Source organism: Schistocerca cancellata, chromosome 7, assembly GCF_023864275.1.
Source record: "Schistocerca cancellata isolate TAMUIC-IGC-003103 chromosome 7, iqSchCanc2.1, whole genome shotgun sequence".
Lineage (NCBI taxonomy): Eukaryota > Metazoa > Arthropoda > Insecta > Orthoptera > Acrididae > Schistocerca > Schistocerca cancellata.
The window spans coordinates 11342856-11368833 of NC_064632.1; the positions used below are offsets into that span (position 1 = coordinate 11342856).

At 44.6% G+C, this 25978-nt stretch overlaps 1 protein-coding gene across 16 annotated transcripts in view; it reads left to right on the forward strand.

Annotated features, from left to right (window-relative positions):
• Nucleotides 1-25978, forward strand: part of LOC126092534 (CUGBP Elav-like family member 2) — an 823092-nt gene that overhangs the window by 429365 nt on the left and 367749 nt on the right. For 15 of the 16 annotated variants that reach the window (XM_049908171.1, XM_049908169.1, XM_049908166.1 and 12 more), the window contains one exon: nt 13238-13286. In XM_049908171.1, the coding sequence (XP_049764128.1) occupies nt 13238-13286 (49 nt within the window). Of the gene's footprint in view, nt 1-13237; nt 13287-13359; nt 13381-25978 lie in introns of those variants that run through there. The other variant, XM_049908183.1, reaches the window with a different exon arrangement.

The following is a 25978-nucleotide window of genomic DNA, read 5'->3' on the forward strand; positions in this document are numbered from 1 at the left end:
TATCTGACAACATGTTAAAAGAACGAAGAGACAGCTATTCTGGCACTGTAAAAGAGATCGTGATGGAGCTGGGTGTATTTCATGTCAGTCGTTACGCGGAACTGTCGATGGGCAGTGAACCAAAGCGGTGACAGATCTATTGCCTGTCTGGCACCGACGCACCCGCTACGCAATAGGTCAAAAGGGAACGGCACGCGGTGTAGCGGTCTCCTCTTCCAAGTCCCATCGCCTACCACAATGCAGCGTTCATTTGTCTGTGACAGGTACGTCACCTCATTCAGCGTCTTAGAGCGCGTATCAGGAACTTGCAGTCGGCAACAAAATCATTGCATCCTAAATGAGCCTTACCTAAAGTAAATGTTCCGCAGCGCAGTGTTAAAATTAACGTTTTGGAGCGCTTTCAGTCCGGATTAAAAGCCTAATTTTTCCTCCAAATTAGGCACCCGCTGCGATCTTTAAGGGGCTCCGGAACGCCCTATACTTGCAATGTTAAAATAACGCTTATAAATTACATCTTTCCTCACAAAGTATTTGAGGTAGGAAGTTGAACTTTTTACAGATTATTTATTGGAATATGGGCCACAACTTAACACAGGGATTTTATAAAATTTTAGTTCAGTTATTAAAGATGATTTTTTTCAATTGTAATGAAAATTCACAACATTTTTTTGCAATTTTTTATTTATATATTCAAAAATATACAGTTTTTTGGAAAAAGGCTGTGTTAAATTATGCAGAAGGTACTGTGTAACATTTACTGAAAGTTTGAAACAAATATGTTTGGAAGATCCTTAGAAAACATGTAATTAGTATGAGAAAATAAAAGTTTTGGGAATCGAGCGACAAAGATTGGATTAACTTTTTAGTGCATTCCAGATCTATAGGATGGATTATCTTCATCCACTGCAAACTCCTCCTCCAGCTTCCTCTTGTTCCTCCTCCTGTTTACTCTTGCTTGTATTTCTAGACTCTTTACAGCCCTGTCTGCAGCCCGAAGGCGTTCCTTGTCTAAAGCAAGCATCGCTCGTACCATGTTAGAACCTATCTTCATTCCCATATTTCTAAATACCTTGCACCTTACAATTTTGCCATCATTGAAAGTCGCAACAGCGTCATACACACCAAAGTGAAGTGTTTCTATTCCAACAAATACAGTCTTGGGGATTCTCGACCATATAACACTATTTACACTTTCATTGGGGTTTTGAGTTTTTCCGTGAATACACTTTTTCATCATTTCAGGTGCTGCTAAATCTCTGAAAATAGGTTAGCCACAACACACACTTTATCTCACATCACTAAAATGTACCTGATGAACACGGACGTTAATAATAACACCATTTGACAGCAGTTTAACAGCGCCACAGTGGGTCACGCCCATGTAGAACACATTTCAAAAAAAATTTAAAAATAGTTGTAGTCTTCGGAATTGAATAAATTATATATCTGAATATAATAGTATATATATCTGTATATCTGTATATAATAGTCTGCAGATTCAGAAAACGCAAAAAAGTAAAAATTGAACTTTTCATGATTTTGAGCCTTTCCGGAGCCCCTTAAGTAAACCAAACAGCTTGTGCTCTACAGAAACATCCATGTATGAGGACATACCCCATACGAAGTAATGGAATAAAATACTGAGACACCATTCGTAACAGATTTGAGAGAGCTCTTGCGAAACGGTTTATTAGTCTTTACCACCAAGGTCAGGTCTGTTGGCCGTGAGCTTAGCAAATTTTGCTCTACGAGTTCAGAAACGTCGTCATCTAAAAAAAACTAGAACGTTTCACAAAATATTCAGGTAGAAACAGAGAAAATGCAAACGAATTTTTTTTCTGGTTGCACGGCAAGTATAGTCACACTTGATAAATATGGTAAATTCAGTTACAAACATCGCACACCGTTCAGCTAGCTAAACATGACGAACACCCATCTTATCGTCACTGTAATAGGTTCTGCCGACTATAGTGGCTGCTATGCTGAAATGATGTGGAGGTTCGTCTCAAATGTCATACTACCCCCTTACATCCAGTGATCGGATATCAGCTTTAAAAATCTTCTAACATAGAAGATAGTGGTTTTGCCAGACGGGAGTCGCCTACGATGCCACAAAAGAATCAGGAAATTGAAGTCAGTAAATAGCGATCACGTGGCTGCCGTTTTTTATTGCATGAAATTTACTGTTACACGTACAGGCAAAGAAAGTTTACAGAAACGTGTTTCTTTATGACAGTTTACGATATTGACGTGTTCTGTATTTTATTTACCGAATTGCAGACACAGTTCCACTATAATGCCGACGGAAGGGCTGAAGCTCGAGACAATGGCACACTGCAGACTGTTAACAAAAGTCTGAACCTGTGGAATACATTCCCAGTTATGCGAGTGGCTCGAAGACACTTTATTAATAGAAGGCAGCACGTCGTTCTAAACGACGAGTGTTCATCGTAGACAAATGTATCGGCAGGAGTGCCCCAGGCAAATGTGATAGGACAGGTATGTACGTACACCAGGGCTTAACAACTGGCCGGTTTTGAGCGCGAGTACTCGCGTCTGCTCAGGCATGTGCTCGCGAGCAGGTGCAAGGTCGCGGAGTAGGGAGGGAGGGGAAATGCGCGCGCACATTTGAATGTGATCTCGCGTTCTTAGCGGATTTAACTAGCCATCTGAATGCTTTGAACATTTTACTACAAAGTAAAGATCTCCTAATTACTCATTTCAGAGATCGAATACGAGCTTTTAAAATGAAATTGACACTTTGGGTGAGTCAGCTGGAAACAGGAAACCTAGCTCATTTTCCTAAATTATCATCCATGCAAGATGTTCACAAAGACTGTGAACGCTATTCACATAGTTTAGTTGATCAGCGCTTTCAAGATCTGACAGCACTAGACAGTGATTTTGATCTGTTCTCCTCTCCATATTCAGCGAATATTGAAGAGATTCGTCCTGAGCTGCAGCAAGAAATTATTGACCTGCAGTGTGACAGAGAATACAGAGACAAATTTCAGAACAAGAAAAACATTTTGGAATTCTACAGACACTTCCCTCGGGATAGATTTCCTCGTTTGCACAAACTGGCGGCTACAATAATATCAATGTTTGGTTCCACATACGTTTGTGAACAACTGTTCTCTGCAATGAAATGTAACAAGACGCGCCTGAGAAACGCATTGTCTGATCGAAATTTAAACTGCACGCTGCGCCTAAAGTACATAAGAACAATTACTCCGAACATAGACGCAATTGTAAAGGGCAAAAAGTACAAGATAACCGAGAATCCCACACTCCTGTGACGCCTTTTATTGTGTAACAGTTCACAAAATTAATGCGAATGTAGAGGCATACACTAAGCTAATAAAATTATGTGGCCATGTGTACATTCTCCATTATTTGTTTCATTTGTCGCAGTAATAATTCGTGAGTGATATCCTTGCAGGTGACCTCGGATTTACATTGACTGGCGGCAGCTGTTGTGTGCCCCACGTGACTCTCCCCACTCTCCGCTCTGGTCCGGTAGTGGGGGTAGCGTGTTCGCGCTGCCCCGTGCTCGCGCCTTGCTGCTCACAGCTTGCTCCGCGAGCACGTACATTGTGAAGCCCTGACGTGCACAAACGGTCTGACGGAGAGTTAATGTGAATGAGAAGGAAAAACAAACCCGTCATGTTCGGATACAGCATTAATAGTGTCCTGCTTCAGCCAGTCACGTCCATTAAACATCTGAACGTAACTTTGCGAAGCGATGTGAAATGGAGCGAGCAGGTGGTAGAGAAGGCGAGTGGTAGACTAAAATTTATTGCGAGCGTTCTAGGAAAGTGTGGTTCATCTATAAAGAAGACTGCGTATAGAACGCGTTTGCGACCCATTCGTGAATACTGCTGGAGTATTTGCGATCCGCACCACGTTCGATTAGAGGATGACATCGAAGCAGTTCAGAGGCGTGTTGCTAGATTTGGCACCAGTGGGTTCGATCAATACCCGAGTATCACGGAAACGCTCCATAAACACAAATGGGAATCCCTGGAGGGGAGAAATCGTTTCTTCTCGCGAAACACTGTTGAGAAAATTTAGAGAACCGATATTTCTGGCTGACTGCAGAAGGCTGCTCCTGTCACCAACATACATCCCACGTAATGACCACGAACACAAGTGAGAACACAGGGCTCTTGCGGAAGCATACAGACAGTCTTCTTTCCTCGCTCTATCCGGGAGTGGAATAGGAAAGGAAATAAATAGCAGTGGTTAAAGGTACCCTCCGCGATGCACCGTATGGTGTCTTGCAGAGTATTTACATAAATCAAAAAAATTGTTCATTCTGATACATTTCTCGGCTTTTTGTAGCATATCACCGTTCCGTTTACTAGACAAGAGTACACACTTCGACTCTTGTCTTAAGTTTCTAGAGCGGTCACTAGTATTGTGTGTTTCACTTCTCTCTGCTGCGGCCTAGAGAGGGAAACTGAGTAACACTGAAGGTCAGGGGAGCAGCGAATGACCCGCTGAATTTGGGCTGCTTTACGTTTCCGTGACGATCTTCCGGCATAGTCAGACACACGACAGCAATACACATTGACAGGTGAAAGATGAAACCCTGGAGTTACGTTGTAAGACGGCAAAGTGAAAAGTTCACTGCGTCTCACAGAGATGACGCAAAAGTCAATGAAATTTTATTCTTGTAATGTTGGTACTCGTTACACTGTGAAGTAGTCATATTTAGATGACTTTTCAAAATAACTCTCTCTCTCTCTCTCTCTCTCTCTCTCTCTCTCTCTCTCTCTCTCTCTCTCTCTCTCTGTGTGTGTGTGTGTGTGTGTGTGTGTGTGTGTGTGTGTGTGTGTGTGTGTATCATCGATTAAAGGCGTATGAAGATAAGCCGTCATAGACACTTCAGGAGAAGCAAAACGATGTAGTTGGTGTGAAAATGTACACGTGGATAGTTTTTTAGGTCGGCTGCCGCATTTGTTGAAGGCGACCAAACTCAAATGGGAAGTTTGTGCTGTTCCAACATTCCAGTAGCATGAAGAACCAACAGCTGAATTCATTTGTTATTGGTTTTCCGCTTCAGTTGCATAAATCTTTAATGGTGTCTAGTTTCGAACGCTTGCGTCCATTTTCAAACCACTGCCTGCATCTCTAATATTTTACTGTAATGTAATTCCAAACGGACGCTCCAAAGGCTTGTTCATGCCAACATTACATTTGTGACGTTCCATTGGAATTATCTTACAGTTAAATATTAGAAATGCAAGCAATGTTTCGAAAATACGCCTGTCTCACTGAAAACAAAATGAACACTAAATTAAATGGTAAGGTTTAGATTTTTTCTCCTTTCCGAAAAGAACCTCTGGCATTGTGTGCAGTTTCATTGCTATGGTTGAGACTTGGATCTGTCAGTTCACATAAAAACTTCACGCCAAAACGCGGAATGAGTTTCACAGACAGGATTTTTTTTTTTTTTATACAGAGGGGACATTTTGAACCCCCTTGCAAATGACAAATAAATAAATAAATAAATGAAAATAAAACTTAACTAACACAATGCAAGATTTGTGGACCAACCAAATAAAAAAGTACAGCATGAATTGTAGAAAAATATTACCAGGATAGAGGCGTTTGGAACGGAAAAACTGTCGGATTCTCCCTGTTCCCAGATCTAAAGGAATTTGGGACTGGAGAACATTTTGAGTTTCACGAGGAGTTTATAACGGCACTAATTCATATTCTGATGATGTACAATGACCGCACTTGGCCTTAAATTTATTAAAAAATATCATGGTAGAAAGGAGACAAGATCTAGAAAGAAGACCAGACATCACTAAAACAAATACTGGGGTCGTTGTAAGTCAACAAATCACTTCTTCGGCAACTACTACTAGTTGCACATACAAAAGTACCGTTCTCAAATTGGTACATAGTACTGAAGGATACTTCCAGAATTAATTAAGCTATAGTGATTGACTGATCTGGCCTTCTAACACTAACAAAACGGCCTTGCTGTGCTGGTACTGCGAACGGCTGAAAGCAAGGGGAAACTACAGCCGCAATTTTTCCCGAGGGCATGCAGCTTTACATATGGTTAAATGATGATGGCGTCCTCTTGGGTAAAATATTCCGGAGGTAAAATAGTCCCCCATTCGGATCTCCGGGCGGGGACTACTCAGGAGGACGTCGTTATCAGGAAAAAGAAAACTGGCGTACTACGGATCGGAGCGTGGAGGAAATTAGACACTTAACGCAGTAAATAAGTTTTACTATTTGGGGAGCAAAATAACTGAAGTAGAGAGGATATAAAATGCAGACTGGCAATGGCAAGGAAAGCGTTTCTGAAGAAGAAAAATTTAACATCGAGTATTGATTTAAGTATTAGGAAGTCGTTTCTGAAAGTATTTGTATGGAGTGTAGCCATGTATGGAAGTGAAACGTGGACGATAACTCGTTTGGACAAGAAGAGAATAGAAGCTTTCGAAATGTGGTGCTACGGAAGAATGCTGAAGATTAGGTGGGTAGATCACGTAACTAATGAGGAGGTATTGAATAGAACTGGCGAGAAGAGGAGTTTGTGGCACAACTTGACTAGAAGAAGGGATCGGTTGGTAGGATATGTTCTGAGGCATGAATGTATCACCAATTTAGTACTGGAGGGCAGCGTTGAGGGTAAAAATCGTAGAGGGATACCAAGAGATGAACACACTAAGCAGATTGAGAAGGATGTGGGTTGCAGTAGTTACTGGGAGAGGAAGAAGCTTGCACAGGATAGAGTAGCATGGAGAGCTGCATCAAACGAGTCTCAGGACTGAAGTCCACAACAACAACAACAACATAGTGTGACTGAGGGAGGGAGTATCACCGCAACGGTGTGACGTCATACGCCTTAAAATGGTCCGCCTTGAAATGCAGAAAAACGATCGTGTGTGTATTTGAGTCCTCAGACCTTGGTGCTATCCATGTTCTGGTGAAGTATGAGTATCTTCCGTTTGCAAAGTACTTTGATTTTCTTAGTCTGAAGCATAAATGTGTCGCCAACGCGCCATAAGCAATAGAACTTCCGGGGTACTTGTAACGGTCGCCAGCACAGAAAAGGGTTTAATGTGTAAAGGCTGTGCAGCTGCTGACACCGAAGAGGACGGTGGAGTTGTCAGAACATTTAATTCATTTGTTAAAAATACAGGGTTTGCGAAAGCGAATGACTACGTTTAGCACAAATAACTTTTTCGTTGGTATGTACATAAATTTGTGTTGTTTTTGTTGCAACAAGAGGCATTACGAATTTTATGTTGGCATTGCGTCTGGAAGGTACTTGGTGAGATATCATAACCGTCTCTGTTAAAAAAGAAATTGCCCAGCCGCTCGTACAGGTTAGGTTCCTTATTGCAGTTCAGTTGAAGGAAACCCTACGCGTACAAGGGAGTAATCTACCTGAAAGTTTCTCAGTAGTGCAGAAAATATCTAACATTTTACCTTAAATTTAGAAGCCCTACGGAATCGGTTGCTGCCGTGGTTTGTATTGTAGCAAACTCAAATACTCTTAAAGAGTGTGCGAAATCTTACGGAAACAAATATACGAAGTTCAACATAGCAACGAAAATAGATTAATACGCAGAAACATACACGGTTACTAAATAATCTGCTTGGTAAGACAGCCGAGTGATTTCCGCAGAAGAAAAAAATTTTTAATGCCAACTGGCGCATATATCACCACAGCTGCCGTTGTTTGAGTTTAGGCAACAAAAGAAACACGTAAGTGTCTTCTGTCGCTCTTTCAGATTACCATTGTGGTGCACCATCTTAGGCAAAACATTACAGGGTCTTTTTGCTTTGCAGACGAAAGCTTTAAGAGCGCAAGCTATCCGGATTGGCTGCAGCTGTTAAGCATTCTCGATAGTTTAAGGACTCAGTCGGCCCTATTGCTTTAATCTATGCCATTACACCACCACACTTCAGTTTGAAATCCGATGGATATCTCTACAACTTCCACTGGGTGAATCCGAACTCGATCCAGAAAATTTCTGATGTCATTCAGACATATCTCACGAGAATTTTGATACGAGCGACCTGTGGTTTCCGGTAGCGAGATTGATGCAGGGAGGCTGCATTTGCACTCCGAGACAAATAGATGACTCACCTGAAGGAATTATCCGAATGGGACAAAACTCGGTAGATTTGATAAACATGGACAAAGAAATGATAACAATTTCAGAAAAAATAGGATGATTTGTTCAAGATGTAACCTCCTCCTCACTTATCGACCTTAATGACTGAAAAATTAAACCGCGTGTACCTAATGGAAATTTGGGAAAAGCAATCGTCACCGAAGTTAATGTGTCGGTAAAGAGGGAGGAAAGGGTTACATCTAAATGAAAGGCAAAGTGCTAATGAAACTGGTGGAAATTAATTTTGAAAAGGGGTAAAGTTAATAAAGAAAGTAAATGTGCAGCCGTTACGTTAACAATTAACTAGCGGTAATTAGGTATTTGAGATTTGGGGGAAATCACGGTCGCCAGTCCTAAGGACAATTACTATAGTAACTGAAAAAGAAAGGTTATTACACATATAATTAGCACTAGAAGCGTGGCAACTGAAGGTTGACACGTGTAGTGTGAAAACTGAAAGTTTGTCAGAAGTAATAAATTTCGCTACACTCTGACTTAATTTAGCAAAAGAATTAATAAAACCGGAAAATCGAAAGTTAATTTAGTGACTGAAGTTAATAGTGAGCTTTCTTTCTGAAGCACATCGAAATTCAGTAAAATACGGTTAGTCTTGGACTACCTCAACAATCATTTCAAAAACTACTTGAATCTACGCAATTTAGAAATAAGAGATTTAACTTTGAACTTGAATTAAATGATTCTGAACAATTAACAATAGTAAAATGTAGTACGTACCAAGCTGAGCTGCAGTCACAGGTAAGCTAAAATACGGTAACAAAACTCGCACTCCTAATTTGTGCTTGCGTAATCTAAATATTGTAGCCAGCTATGAATACCTTAACTGAACTTTGAAATTAAAGCAGTGAAATCGAATGATGCTGGCGTTTGAATTTCAACGACACTCGGGTTCATTCCGGAAAAGGAAGGGACCCTGCTTGGTAATGCAATTGGGACAATGAGCAACAAATGTTCATGCTAAGTTGCTGTAATTATAGTGACGAAAATGGTACAGTTTGAAAAGCTGAGGTCTGCCATACAGTTCTAAAACTTTACGTGCTTCCAGTCTTCTTTGATGGTTGATTGAAGGTTTGAAGCCGTCGATTGAGGAGGTGGCGACAGTCACTCATTGTCGGCCGTCGCTGTTGCAGAAGCTGGATGTTGGCGCGCCCTCTTCTCGACACGGTCACCAGACGAAACGGGCTCTTGATGTGCGCCAGCTAATGCTTCCCGTCCGCGACACCATGTCAGAAACTATCATCGCAAGTCGAGCGTAATTACATGCTGCCAAACCCCGAAAGCGCGGCAACTCGCGGCAGCTTCTCACAACACACCTGCTCCACTCGCTACTCCAGCCAGACCCCCCTCTCTCTGCCCGCGCTCCACGCGGCAGAGTTAACACTACCAAAGATCCTACACACTTTGATTCTTCACACGACCTATCGATGTAATCGTTCGATAGCAGTTTTCCCTAGGCAAGACCCAGCGTAAAAATACAAATAATATTTACGAAACAAACCAATTATACATCGACATAAATGCATAAATATATATATACAAATAGTAAAACAATTACAATATATGAAGACACAGAAATGTTATATATTCAGGTAACAAAAATAAGGAAAACAAATTTATAGTACAATAAATGGAAATTGGAGGATATGCATTTCCGGCGTTACAAAGAGAAAGAGCTTCACAAATCAGTAACGTATTGGTCCCCTTTTGGCTCTTACGCAAGCAGTTATTCGGCTAGGTATTGAAGGATAGAGTTGCTAGATCTCTTCCTTAGGGATATCGTGATAAATTCTGTGGAATTGGCGCCTTAGATGGTGACAATCCCGAGCTGGTTGGAGGGCCCTCCCCATAACGGTCCATACCTTGTCAATTAGGCAGAGATCCGGCGATCTTGCTCACTGACGTTGGGTTTGACAAGCAGTGGAAATCCTCGCAGTGTGCGGGCGGGCATCACCTTCCTGAAGCGTGAACCTAGGTTGGCGGGCGACGGACAGTTTGGCACCCCACCGCTGTCCGGTGCCTCTGAAGACATCTGTCGATATCCGTCCAAAACGGATAATTCGTTCGTGGTGCATCGCCGTGGTTTTCTTATATCTTTATTGCACTCAGCACGACAGTGCAAATGTCAATGGTGCGCGCTTTACGTCTTGACTGAAAGGAAATCTGACCCACTGAGACATCAGCAGTCCCCGACTGTTCAGTCTCCACCTTTGTAAGCTTTCCATCTGTACTGACACGGCCGGCCGCTGTGACCGAGCGGTTCTAAGCGCTTCAGTCCGGAACCGCCCTACTGCTACGGTTGGAGGTTCGAATCCTGCCTCGGGCATGGATGTGTGTGTGATGTCCTTAGGTTAGTTAGGTTTAAAGTAGTTCTAAGTTCTAGGGGACTGATAACTTCAGATGTTAAGTCCCATAGTACTCAGAGCCATTTCAACTATTTTTGTATTGACACGAGCTGGTTTTTCCGGCTGTGTTAGCTGTACGTTAGCAGTGATAACTGCAATAGGGGTAGGTTTTCTGATGATGACCAGCCTGATACGCACCTCCTTCATGGTGTCACGGAATACAGTGGAAGAGGACGTAGCTTAGCGACGCGGAGGTGCTACCGTAGCGACGGTAGGCGCACCACAGTCCTAGGCCATGTATCAGAGTTGCTGCATTCCTCTGTTTCTCGTGTTGCATGTGTTGGTGACCGCATATTTTCCCAGAAAGAGTGATAATAGTGGTAACAAACTGAATAAATGAAAATTACATATTACTCGGTAATGAGCTACCAGAGACCACGATGCCGTTCCACTGAAATACTCAGAAAATACACCTCAACAGACTCTGAAATCTTTTTCCGTTAAGTCTGGCTTGTCACCCTTACATAAATTGCCACTTTTCACTTTCCCACTAATTTGAAGAATGTGACGGCCCCATTGTTTTCATAGAGCATACTATACCAATAACTTTCAGTGACAGATCCGAAATGTGTTTCCTCAACAGCAGGTTTATAGAAGCGCCCTTTGCGTATTTTTTTATGAACTCATTAGCTGTCACTGTTCTTCATGGTAGTAGAAGTGGAAACAGGTGCTACGGCAACACCCCACATGATCCGTTGACATAAACTGAAGCACTGTTGTTGAGATTTGGGTTTTTTGCAGCTTTTGCTCGTGGCAGTGTTTATTAGTTATGGTACTACATCTTTTTATATTTACAACTATTGTACGAAACCAAAAATTTCATTTAGATGTAAAATTGTAATTGCGTCTGATGTTGTACAGTCGTTTCGGAATATGTCTAAATACAATAAATGATGAAACTCTTACACCTCGTATAATTCGAAAATGATATTCGTCTTCTCTTCTTTTAAGAATATCAACATGTAAATTCGATGTCTGATGCACAGGGTGGCGCACGAAATGTGTTACCAATTGTTTCTTTCACAATTTACGACGCACGTTAGATATCCCGCTGGGATCTCTACAGCAGCACCAGCAGAGCTTGGAAAAACAAATGAGTTACTAAATGACGTGTAATTCACGATACTGCCGCTAGGAGACTAGTAAGCAGCAATGGCTGACAACGTAAGACTGACGAGACAGCAACGATCGGCAATTGTTACTTTTTCATGAAACGAAAAGCCTTGTTGTGACTCAGAGGCGTTTTGACAACAGTTTTAACACACGATGGATCCCTTGCAAGAAGACCATTTACAGGTTGTACGATAAATTTGTACAGGAAGGAACAGTATTGGAAGCGAAGCGACCTCGGCCTAAGCTTGTTTGTTCGCCGGAGAATATTGAAGCGGTACGAGTTGCTGTACAGAGAAGTCCCGGGAAATCGTGTAGAAAGGCAGCAGTGCAACTGGGAATATCCAGACGCTCCGTTCAACGCATTCTTAAAAGTGACCTCCATATGTACCCATACAAGATGATCTGTGCACGGAAGCTCACTGAAGAATACAAGCAGCGGAGAGTACTGTTTGCTCAGTGGATGGAGGGTAGCGAAGAAACTCTCAACAATGTTTGGTTCTCAGACGAGGAGCATTTTCATTTAGACGGTGTGGTTAACAAACGAAATGTACGCTTTTGGGCCACTGAAAACCCACAAGTGCTTTATGAACGACAACGTTATGCTCCGAGGATTACAGCGTGGGTAGCAATTTCCAGTCACGGACTTCTTGAACCCTTTTTCTTTGAAGAAACTGTGAACGGCGAACGTTATTTGAGCATGCTCCGCAATAGCTTCATTCCACAGCTTCTTGCTACTTCCTTGCCCTTCAGCACGCAGTGGTTCCTGCAAGATGGAGCAAGGCCACATACTGCAAACACTGTGTTGGACTTTTTACATTAGCATTTCGACATGCGGATCATTTCACTCAGGTTTCCAGGTCGCTTCAATGAGGGACAAAATTGGCCCCCGAATAGTCCAGACCTCAATCCATGTGACTCTCTTCTTTGGGGGTACCTAAAGGAAGAAATTTTCCCGAAACGTCCACGTGATTTAATGGAGCTCAGAAGACTTATTCTTCAAGCTTGCAGTGAAATTTCGGAAGATATGTGCCGTAGGGTAATCACTAACTTCGGTGTTCGTTTGAAGGAAGTTAGGAAACGAAATGGTGGACATATTCAGCATGTACTGAGTTAGAACAGATCTCCATGGACGGCTCTTCATTGTCGTATATGTTCCTTTCAGGTTGTATTGACAAAGTTTATATTCAAAAACAAAATGGTAACACATTTCGTGCGCCACCCTGTAAATTAATGGCACGTTCTACGTAATGTCAGAGCCGCGTAACAGCTGGAAGTAGTTTCCTCGTGTCGCGGTCCAACTATTTTTAGAAGCTAATCTTACCGGAACATTAAGAAAAGTAGTCGTAAGTCACCACCTCGGCAGAAGGTCGACTGCCTCGATAGCCGGTGCGGAATTTAAATGAAGCACACACTGCGGCCGCTTCTCTCCCCCGGGGCTTCCGCAGGCGGCGACGTGTCGGCAGCGTCTCGCATGTCGCCGACACTGCCGCCGTATCACCCCGTCAGCTGTCACGTGACCACCCACTCACTGCGCTCCTCTTTCTGTTCCAGATGCATCACCCCATCCAGATGAAGCCTGCCGACAGCGAGAACAGGAACGGTGAGTCACGGCCTTCTCTATGCTTCTCTAGTTTGTTTCGTTTGGCGAATTTCGGTATCGGCTTGGGCCGCCTGCAGTTCGTGCCTAGTTCAAGGTAAGAGCGACACTGAGGTCTTCTTCTCTTAGAAATTTTTAAACATGTATCCCGAGACTGTATGTTAACGAAGTATGTCAAGCGAAAATTGGAGACGCCACCAGTACGTCTGTTGTGGAATTCACTGGACGTCGAGCGATGTCAGAATGTAAGAACGAGGGCATTCGGTTAGAAGGCATGGGGAACGAACTGGGTTACCGGGAACTGCGAAGTAACGTCGTATCCAGTCACTACTCGTGCTGATTCCTATTGATGTGTGCTGAATACGTGTGATGTCAGTCGTTTCTTTCCCGCTTTATGCTCTCATATCGCGATGGACCACAGTAAGGTTTTCAGGTACTGTCTTCACCATCCGACAGAGTTCGTTTCATAGATGGCAAAGTTAGGCGTGGATGGTCTCGGTCTACTCTGTTTCTTTCTATGTAGGATTTTCCCTTAATTTTATTTCTTGAAAACTGTTAGACCAATTGATAATGTTTCTTTTTGTACCTATGAAAATCAGTAAGTTGTTGCTTGAGGTTGTGACATGCAAAGAGTGGAAAAACATAAACTGCACATGGGGTCCCTTCTGCAGCTTTGTTTTATACATCAGTTGGCAAACTGATTATTGAATCGATAGTTTTGAAATAGATCAACTGCCGACGTAAGTTCCGCATAAGCCGCTGTAAATTCAGACTACTTCCTGCCGCAACTGCATGAATAGTGGAAGAAAGTTGTGCTTAAAAGATTTGTCACCGCTGATGACTGATTTGTGAGGACCGATACTTAATAGGGCTAACTGTAATGTAACAACGAACTGTAGATTGTTTTCTGCTGCATACGGACTCAGTACGCAAATCATGACTCATTTGTAGTCATATGGATAGCGACTGCGTAGTTAGGGTGGAGACTTGTCTGGAAAAACGTGGAAAATTGGTAATTCGCACGTAAATGGAATTTAATCGGAAAAAAATATGGAGAGTTGAAAACGGAGAAAAATGGTATGAGCACTTCGTTACAAATCAGTCAAATCCTGCTTCGATTGTAGAGCGGCATAGAAAAATAAAAGAAATGGGTTTCAACTGTGGTAACGTCTTCCCGGTCGTTACTACCGTGCGGTCTCCAACCTCTGGAATGTTCGCTATTGGCCGTAGTTTTTCGCGCTGCAGGTAGTTAGTTGCCCTATGCCATTGTTGTGAGTGGCACGAATTATGACGTGAATTATTCACACAAAAGCATTTGTAAATCACGACTGAACGTTCAAGACTGGACTCTTTTTATTCACTGACTTCAAGGCAAAGTTCCCGACTTTCTCGTACCACCATGTTTTGATAATGAGTATAGTTTGAAGAGCGTCCCATTTGAACCAAGTTACTTCGTTGCTATTAAAATCTGTTTGATACTACACTCCAGTGACGACAGTTGTAAGTTTTCCTGTGAGAATATCTCATGTACTTAACCTCATAATGACATAGAATGGCGTCGTACGGCGGTAACGAAAGAATTGTAACTTACTGGCGCACGAAAAAATCACCAAGAGACTTGCGAGCTCCGAACTGATTTTTCAGTCAAGAAAACTGGTAAAGCAAAACTTGCTCTCGCATACAACAAAAGTGGTTCAAAAAATGTTAAAATTTCAACCTTGAAGTCTCAGGGCAATATTCTGAAGAAACAAAGTCTTAATGCTGCTTTTGTGCGCGTATGACCCCAGTTGTTTTTTGCACCCTAAAACAAAACAAATGCTGCTTTTATGTTGCTCTTGGGGGAGACGAACGCGAATGTTCTCTCCATTCAGTTTTTTAGGTTGAAGAGACGTCATTCAAGCTTCGTGAATGTCAGTCCTCAATGAGCTGAGAGAAATTACGTCCACAGATCCGTTGCTTCCCTTCTGGGCACGCTCTGAGGTGCCGTGTTTACTGCTCTTCTCCCTACGACTTGAACTGGCGGACGAGGGAAACGAAATGGTGTGCTGCAATGAAACTCAATGTGCGGAGAGTGCGAGCTTCATAATGAAAGCAAGACAGTTGCTGGGTGTGTGGTAGATACAGTATAATGTTATTCCCGTAGCTCGGATGGAAATTGCAAACTACTACTGTGACCTGCCGATTATCCTATTGTCAATTTTCTCGTTAGATTGTTTTTGCCGTGAGATAGTAGTCAGCGAAAAGTTTCAAAACCGTTTCACGAGTAGCGAAATCTCTCTCTGATCCCAGGTCACGTTACTACTACTACTACTACTCCGCCCGCCCCTTTCCCCCCATTCCCCCCTCCCCCCATTCCCCCCTCCCCCCCCCCCCACCCACACACACACCTCTGCAAGCGAGAAAGTAATGACACGTACATAAATGAGATCAACTGACTATCGACCTCCCTACATTTACGTCTGCATTCCTTAAGCCCCCTTACCACCTTACGGTGTGTGAGTGGTGGGGGGTACTTCGTCCACCACTGTCCCTCCCATCTCTCCTGTTCCAGTCCCGAATGGCCCGCTGAAGAGCGATTGTTTTGAAGTCTCCGGGTGAGCTCGAATCTCTGATTTTACCTTCATGGGCTTTTCGTGAAATTGACGTAAGAGGAACCATACAGGTTGACTGTTCTAGGAACGCACGCTAACGGAATTTTAACAATAAACCGCACCGTGATGTACTGGCCTCCCTTGCAGCGTGTGCCACCTCAATAGGACGAGTCTCCGTAATGCTTTCGCGCATACTAAATGAACATATGACGGAAGTCTGCTCTTTTCTGGGTCTGTTGTTTCCTCCATCAATCGTGTCTGCTATGGATCCTAGACTGACTAGCAATATTTAAGGATTGGTCGAATGAATGAGTGTCTCGTAAGCTTGCTTTTTCGTGGATAAACTACACTTTCTGACGACTATTTTTCCAGTGATTTAAGTCTGACATAAGTTTTGTATGCGATTAGTTCTATATTGTCGTCGTAACTCGAAACGCTCCGTACGCATACTCCCAGGTAACTCAATGGGTGTGACACCCTCCAGTGAGTCTTCTACAGTCCTGTGATCATGCAGTAACAGGTATCTCACCTACACAAACGAGAGTAACTGACAAGAAGTGCGGCGGACAGTTCACATACACAGGCATTTAATCCAGAATTTTAAATATTAATACCAAAGAAACTCGACATCCTGAATATTTTTGAAACTGTTCGAAGTACCATAACTTAAGTTTCCGTAAAATTAATGCAAGTAATTTACTGTATTAGTAACACTTGTACATTGGGCTGAAGAGATATTGAAGCTATTACCGTTCTTTTAATTGGAACGATATTCTCCTCTTAACAGTATTCGAAATTTCTAAGAAGTGTTCAGTGGTAAAACGAGCAAAATGACAGTTTCGGAGGAGTAATTAGGTGACGCTTTTTTCTTCACAGAACAGACACCTGCCCGATGCCGGAAACGGTGCATTACTTCCTTCTCGTGTATATCAAAAGCTTATGACTGTAAAACCAGAGAAATCACACGTTAAATAAGGCTTATCAATAGCCGTCGATACGTGCACAATTCGAAGTTTGTACAAGAGAAAAGAGGGGATTGTGATTTTTGTTTCCATCACGCTCCGTAAAATTACTTTCATGTTTCGTATGTATAACTGAATCAGAACAGTGATTCACCGTCGAAGACGATTTCGATGTTGGTTCAGAGTGAACATCAATATAGCGACGTTGGCGACAGTTCGGGCGTTCCATGCAGAATACTTTCAGGCATTACTAGTTAGCATATGGTTTGTTGTGTGCTGTCCTTAGCTTAGTTAGGTTCAAGTAGTTCTAAGTTCTAGGGGACTGATGACCATAGATTTAAGTCCCATAGTGCTCAGAGCCATTTGAACCATTTTAACATATGGTTTCGACCTCACAGTGCAGACTGGTTGTGGCCTTAAAACCAGTTACCTATGCAGTTGCACTGCTTCCTTCACGTTATCTGTTAAAAATAAGCAGACGACGGAGTGAAAGCAGCACAGATCGAGAATAACACTGTGGTGTGTCGGCAGGCATTCGTTGTTGCACTGCATAGCAGGAGTCAGCCCAATCAGTTACTGCTCGTTACTACTTTCATGCGACGCCCATCGACAGCAGAAACCGCCGGCTTGTTTCCCATTACAAACAATATTATTTTTAAATCGGAATTTTACGTGCCCATTCGATACAGTGCTCCCAGATTACTGTATTCCGAAGTTCGTTTTATCGATACCTATGAACGGAAATGCTTGAGGAAATCGGGTGGGAGTCTCTAGAGGAAAGCAGGCTTTCTTTTCGTGAATCGATACTGAGGAAATTTAGAGAACCAGCATTTGAGGCTGACTGCAGTAGAACTTCACTGCCGCCAGCTTACATTTCGCGGAAAGATCACAAAGATAAGAGAGACTAAGGCTCGTACAGAGGCATATAGGCAGTCATTTTTCCCTCGTTCTGTTTGGGAGTGGAACAGGGAGGGAAGATGCTAGTTGTGGTACGAGGTACACTCCGTCACGCACCGTATGGTGGATTTCGGAGTATGTATGTAGATGTAGAACAGGGACAGTAAAACCCGTAAAGTTAACAGCTGGCGGTGGCAGTCACCGCGGGCCGGAACGCTGTTGTCGCACAAGTTATTCTTCGTGTCTTACTGTCACTGTTAATATTTATCGACAAAACGAATATGGGAGTACACTAATCTGGGATCGGTCTATCGAATGGGCACTCAAAATTGAGCTTCAAAAATCATTTTATTTGCAACGGGAAACAAACGGACGCTTTCCGTCTACGCTGGGCGTCTCGTGAAAGGTGTGATGGGCACTATTTGTTTGCTCTGACTTAAGCTCCACAACTCGGAAACGAAATTCGAAATATCTGCTCAAACATAAGAGAAATAGCCCCTGACCACTGTCAGGAGAGATACTACCTTTAGATAGAAAATAAGAGCGATATTTCCACACGTCCCTGCGGCGCTCCTGGCGATATTCTTGTCTCTGATAAACACTCGCCGTCCAGGACAACGTACTGAGGTCCATTAATTGCGTAATCTTGGAGCCAGTTAAGTATTTCGAAACCTAATGTGTATGCGTGTACCTTAGCTAACTGCAGTGGGGCACCATGTCAAAGGCTTTTCGGAAATGTAGGAATGCGGAATCTGTCTGTCCGCCCTTTCCGCTCAGGCATAGTTTTCATGATGATATGTGAGAAACGGAATTGAGTATTGATCATTTTCACAAACGGCACTTTGTGTTTGGTTTTGGTTGTTTACTGTGCGTGAATTGGCTTTCGTGTGCAGTGTAAACATGAACTTGGTTGAATCTATTTGAAATGCTAACAGAAAAGTAAAGCTGTGACGAAAGGTCGTGAGTTGTGTCCGGGTAGCTCTATCGGTAGAGCACTTGCCCGCGAAAGGGAAAGGTCCCGACGCGTGTAACGCGAAAAGATATCATTTGTGCTACGAGTTAACCCCAGAAGTGCACCAAACGGTAGCTTGCGAAATATGTACGAGGGGCGTTCAGTAAGTAATGCAACACACTTTTCTTCTCGGTCAGTTTCGGATGAATTAATGCAGAATTTCCAGAATGAGATTTGGAAAGTAGGAGACAAGATACTGGCAGAAGTAAAGCTGTGAGTACCGGGCGTGAGTCGTGCTTCGGTAGCTCAGATGGTAGAGCACTTGACCGCGAAAGGCAAAGGTCCCGAGTTCGAGTCTCGGTCGGGCACACAGTTTTAATCTGCCAGGAAGTTTCAATGCAGAATTTTTTGTAGGACACCGTGAAATATTCTCACTTCAGCCCGCATAGTTTAATGAAGTTCCGATAGGTGATGGCGCTATATGTATCGTTCCAAGCAGAGAGCTGTCATGGTCTTACCACGTGCAGAAAATCAGAGCATCGCAGAAATTCGTAGGCATTTGCAGAATGTCTACGGAGACGTGGCAGTGAACAAAAGCGCGGCGAGTCGTCGGGCCAGCCGTCTGTCATCATCGCAGGTAGGTCGCGCAAACCCGTCCGATGTCCCGCGTGTCGTCCGGCCGTACAGAGCTGCGACTCCTGCAACGCTGGAAAAGTGCGGACACACCCATTGGAGGTGATCCAACTCCACGAAAATACAAGGCCTCGGACAAGTCTGCGCAACCGAGAGGAGCTCATAAAACTTCACCGGGCTTTTGTTCCTCGTCAACGTTGCATCTTGTATCTCGCACCTTCCTTCTGTTCGGTTCAGTGAAGGATGCACAGCACGGGAAGCAGTACGTTGGTGCTGGGCAGGTTACTGGTGCAGCGAGGCGTTGGCACCGGCGTGGATCAGTAGGGCGTTTCCAGTAAGCCCACGAAAGGCAGTTGCATTGAACGGAGATTACGTTCACAAATAGGGGGTTGTAGCCGAAAGAGTCGAAAACCTGTATCAGACCTACCTGCTTTCAGGGAGAAAGTGTGGCGCATTGGTTACAGAACGCCCCTTGTTCACGGATGTGTAAGCAGGCGGAAAGAGCCCGTGTGGTGGCCGGCGACAGAGAGGACCTTCCAGCAGCAGAGGCACGCAGGTGAAAGCGGCCGCCGCTCGCAGCTCCTGGACGACGCGTGTCGCGCGTGTGAAGGCTGCGTCGCGCGCAGGCGGCCGGCGCGCCGCTGCGCGTGAAATTTCCAATTAGCGCCGCCTGCTCCCCTTTTCCGCGCCGGTGGCGGCTCTCGGACTCGCCGGCGGTCGGCACTTTGATCCTGTGCGGGGCGGGGCGCCGCTCCCCCGCCGTCACAGGTGACGGCCCGTCAGCCGCACTGCCCCGCCGCTGCCGCGCTCCACACCGTGCCCCACTGCCCCACTCTTTGCTCCTTCCCCCCCCCCCCCCCGATTGTGCGTCCTTACTTCATCCACTTGCTTTAAGTTTTTTGAGTTTTTTGAATTTTTCGATCGGCTCAATTTTGTAAGCGATGTATACCTACAGATTGAAACCTGGGTTTCGACCAGGATCCCCCGTTTCGTTAGACGCGGAGGTACTACTCCAGTACAGTTGCAACAACTTGGGGTACAGCACCGCCTTGGCTCCGATACCCGATCTGCCTGCTCCGTGATCTTTGTCGATTTCCCAAGGATGGTACCCCTTCACTTGTTTATCGTCGGGCATTTGCTGCTCTATGTGCACAAATGACGGAAGCCACATTTGTTTACACCGATGGCTCGAAAACATCGTTAGGTGTAGGGAGTGCCTATGTTGTTGGCGACACCCCAAATCACTTTCGGCTTCCCGACCAGTGTTCGGTCTATACTGCGGAACTTTACGCTGTTCTCCAGGCTGTCCACTACATCCGCCGCCATCAGCGGATACGGTACGTTATCTGGTCAGATTCTCTCAGCTCTCTCCTCAGTCTCCAAGCTCTTTACCCTGTGCACCCTCTGGTCCACCGGATTCAGGACTGTCTGCGCTTGCTCCACCTGGGCGGCGTCTCGGTGGCGTTCCTCTGGCTCCCGGGACACGTTGGTATCTGCGGAAATGAGGCGGCCGATATTGCAGCCAAGGCTGCAGTCTCTCTTCTTCGGCCAGCAATTCAATCGATTCCCGTCGCCGATCTCCGGAGCGTTTTATGTCGTCGTGTTGTTCATTTATGGCGCGCGCACTGGTCGACACTTCCCCAAAATAAATTGTGGGACGTAAAAACTCTTCCTTGTGCTTGGACCTCTTCCTCCCGAACGCGTCGTCGGGAGGAGGTAATTTTAACTAGACTCCGGATAGGGCACTGTCTTTTTAGCCATCGACATCTTAAGCGGCGATCCTCCCCCATTCTGTCCCCACTGCTCTCAGCTGTGGACGGTAAGACACCTTTTAATTGAGTGCCCCTATTTTAATCCGTTACGCGCCCGTCTACAGCTGTCGCCTGATCTATCGTCAATTTTAGCAGATGACACGCGATCGGCCGATCGCGTTCTAGAGTTCATTCGTGCCAGTGAAATGACGTCAGTCATTTGAAGTTTTTTTGGGACAACCAACCCCCTTCTGTAGTGGATTTTTAAGCCGTCCTTCTGCTTTTAGTTTCTCCAATTTAATGACTTTCGTTCCCATTGCTGCTGTTTTCCGTTTTCGTTTTTTTACTGTTTCCTAAGTCACAGACCGGGCGCTAATGACCGTAGCAGTTTTGCGCCCTAAAACCATAACAAAAAAAAGTACAGTTGCAGAGTCTCTGCAATGCTTTTCGAGTTAAGGGGAATACCAGGTGGGCTGAGGCGTGAATGGGCATTTGGGTTGAGGAGGGAGGCGTGCCGGGGCAGTACTGGCGCTTGGGCAAACCCCATTCGTGGGGTGGCTTCGTGTGGAGAAGACCCGGGTTCTAATCCCGGACCTCGTAGAAAGTCCCATTCGTCCCTTCAGTCTGCATTGCAGGGTGATTCAAAGGAGGTTACGAATTGACAGGGTACAACGGGCGTACGACGAGAATCAGTAAACACATAGGAAACGGGGGTCGTAAAGGCCGTACGCGGCTACTAAATGGCGTTCTACTTATTTAGTCACATGCTACGAAGAACGCCCACGGCAGAACATCATAAAAGTTTCGTCCAGATGCGTCGAGACACTCCTGACATTGAACGGCGCCCACTGTCACAGGTGCCTGGTGTATCTGGAAGACTCCGCGCTGCCGCAGCGATCCTGCCCACTTGGCCCTCTGGCGAAGTAATTGTTTCATACACAAGACCCTTTAGGAACGCCTCCCCCCCCAAACACACACACACACACACACACACACACACACACACACACACACACACACGGAGGAAAAATCGATTGGGGACAGATCGGGTGACACACACACACACACACACACACACACACACACACACACACACACACACACACACACACACGGAGGAAAAATCGATTGGGGACAGATCGGGTGATCTGGTGGCCTTGCGAATGGCCCACCGCAATCTGCGACCGGCAAAGGTGGGCCCAGACAGAAGAATGTACGGCCCATTTAAACAGCCTCCGACAATGCCAGCCCACATCTGCCCTTCCCACTCTCTCTCTCGTGGCGTTTGCGATCCCTTGTGTGATCTTTGTTGTATGCCCGACGTGCCACGTCACTTTGTAAACGTCTCTTGACTCACCCTGTACGTGCAGCCTGAAACCTGGGTTTCAGCTGGACTCCCAATTGCGTTCGATGCTGACTGAGGTGCTACAGCAGTACAGTGGGAGAACCGCTCCAAAGTCGTAAGTGTTTAGGGGGAATATAAAGTGGGCTGAGGCGCGAATGGAAATTTGGATTCGGGAAGGACGCGTGCAGCGTAGTCCGTGCAATCGTCCAGAGCCAGTATGCCAGGGTGGCTTAGCGATTGGGGCATCCTCGTAGTTAGCAGGCCTGTCGGACCACACAGTTCCGTTTCATTGATCAGCAATGTCTGTCAGCGGATTTTGCCACGAGACTGTTTGAGATGATCCTAGAAGTAAACTAGCCCATACACCTTCATTTTAAGTGAGCAGTTTATCTGTGTGCGCGATAAAATGTACGAACCACCACAACAACAACAATAATTATTTAGTAACAACTATTCGAACACTGCATCCAAGAGTGGAATTGGTAAGCGATGGTCAGCTCTAGATTTTTTTTTCATTCAAGGCGTTCTGGTTTTAATAAATGGCTTTTGGTCATCACTAATAAAACCATCCTCGCAATGATTTATTTTGTGGCATTTGAATATGGGGCAGCTAAAATCGAAACTCAAAACAGTGTACTCCAGAAGTCAACAGCCTGGGTTGCCATGTAACAGTCTTCCGATCGACGTGTCTAGCTCTCTCACAGAGTCGCACTACACGGATGTTCGTTCCCAGGAAATTCCAGTTAGTCGGTGATGCATCAGAAAAGTTTGTCCTTGTCACTCACTGTTCCACGCATGTTTCACGTTCAAAAGACTGTTCAGCAGACTGACTACTGTACTACGATGTGGTTTTCTAGACCTCAGTCGCTGGCGTTCTGATGATGGAACTTCTGCGAGAATCGGTAATTCTGTTTTTTGTTTTTTTTTCCCCTTGTCCATACGTTTAGCAATGACCGATATCTCCTAAATTATATCTTAATTTTGACGAAACAAGCCTGTAGATGGGACAGATTCACCCAGTGCAGACACTGCTGCCAGAGGAACTGCTTAATCGTGAACACGAAAAACACGAAAAAATAAATAATAAAACCCGTAAAATCCCAATTTTAACCACTGGGTTAATTTTTTTAAAAATTACCCGGATTTTTGTCAGCTCTCTCAGTTGCACACTTTAATTCATATAAACTGTAATTTTCGCCGCTGTCAAAGTTGCGAGAGTCTGTCGCTGTTCTTCATAAATCAGTTGCACAAGATGCATGTTGCAAAATTTTGGGCGGTGCTTTTCAAATGACTTAATTATCTGAATTACTGTTGGAAGTTCCGCAATTAATATATTCAGCTCTGATGTAAAGAAGGTATTACGCATTTTATTATTGTTAATATTATGAAAATCCTGGGCATTTTTATCGCGTTAAAACGAAAGTAATAGCACGTTATATTGGTTGCAAACTGACCAACAGCAAGGGCCACTCTCACCCCCCTCCTCCTCCACAGAGAGACTGAAACAAGTTTCGGAAATCCTCATACTTTACAAACAAACAGTGACCCTCCCGGAAACGATTAATTCGCACCTACCTGGTCTCGTAGAAAGTGAGATACCTCACCGTTTTGCCTCGGCTGTTGTGGCCAAATTAGTAGGCCAAAGATTTGTACACTACCAGTCCCATTGTAGATACTCTCATCTCTCCTGTTACGTGAGATCCTGCGGCGCGCGAATAACGAGTTATCACAGAGACACAATTCACTACTCTGTAAATTAAATGCTCTCACTGGGTATCACGTGTTTGTTCATCTACAGAACAGAATATTGCTGCGCTTGTCAGATTTTTTTCCCTCCCTCACACATACACAGACTTCAGCTTCCTGTATATCATTACGCTGTTACGCTGTTACGCGTTCGAACCCGAATAATTAGCTCTTTCTTTTGCGTTTCGATGCCTCCTTATGTTAAGGAGAGGTCGGAATTACATCCTGCTGCCGCGGCTGTCGGCGGAAATGCAAAGTAAAGGCTAAGGTTAGCGGGTTGAACGAGGCGCGGTTTTTAGACCGCCGTTTTATCGTGCCCTCCGCCTGTGTCAGCGCCCGCCCGTGCTTCCGTTGCTTGACAGACTAGTGACGTGTTCGTGGGAGAAATAAATAAGTAAATAGGGGGGTAGTCATGAAGTTTTAATGATCACTCCTCTGCACGTTCGTCCTTTATTCCGACCCATATTTCCCAACGGTGGAGGACTTGGTGGAAATCCTGTGTGTAAAATTCTGTATTTTGGCTGATAAAGAACACGTTCCACCTCGTGAGTGCTTTCTTCATCCGAGGAAAGAGGAAGAAGCCATTGTGTCTTCCGCTGAGGGAGCTAGCGAATTGTCGTGGAACAAGCACACCCACTTGGATAGTTTCGCGCGCTGCTTCGTCTTGACAGCTTCTCATATCCTCGTCAGAAGATGGTATTAATATGCTCCTCTGATGGGTTTCCCCCTTCGAATCATAATCTGTTAGCACAACACCATGGCAGCCCAAAAACAGAAACACCTCTTCCGATGACGGTTGTGGTTCAAAATGGCTCTGAGCACTATGCGACTTAACTGCTGAGGTCATCAGTCGCCTAGGACTTAGAGCTAATTAAACCTAACTAACCTAAGGACATCACACACATCCATGCCCGAGGCAGGATTCGAACCTGCGACCGTAGCGGTCGCTCGGTTCCAGAGTGTAGCGCCTAGAACCGCACGGCCACTCCGGCCGGCTAAACGAGCTTTCAGCTGGCCGTATTTACGAACTGAGTCATCCGCACAACTAGACCAAACAAAATGTAAGTGCATATTGTGAAATTATTGACGTGCTTTATGCCCGAAGGGGCCATGTGCGTTATTCTTCTGTGTCCTTGAGAGGAAAAACAGAACGTTGTTTCTTTACTTGGTCAGACTTCAAGAATAGCTCCATCTGTTTACCCTCAAAGCACGGCACAGAAAAGCGTATTGCTTGCTTGCATCATAACCGGGGTCAAAATGACGTTCATTATAAACCTTGCGTCACTCATTGTAAACACTGACTGAAATAGATCAGATCAGCACAAGGTTGCTGAACTTAGTTCTTTCGTATGAGCTACTAATATTCTGATTTTTACCTGAAAACAGTTAGAGAAAACAGGGTTCTCTATGGACATTCCGTCTGCGTTGAATTACTGTCTGTATCCTACAGGAAATTTATATGTATTTTACGGCGTGAAAAAAAAAATTATAAAACGAACAACTGAATTACTGAATCATATCATCATTAGTTTACTCTTCGTTACCACAAACTGAATGTTAATGATCCTCTCCGTTCTGGGAATGCATTACTCGCGAGGTACTTAGTCCCTTTCACCGCCCTGAAAGAAGAGCATAGGGTGCTTTTTATATGAATGCGTGGTGCCTCTTTCCTTGGACACGTCCACGCACTCATATAACTGCTTCACTTCGACAGGCAGTAAATCCACCACCTTCAGTGCGGGAATATCGATGTAGCGTGCGTGGTGGGCACGGCCGGTGACTGACTGCCTCCAGGTGGCGTTTTGTGGGAATGTGACC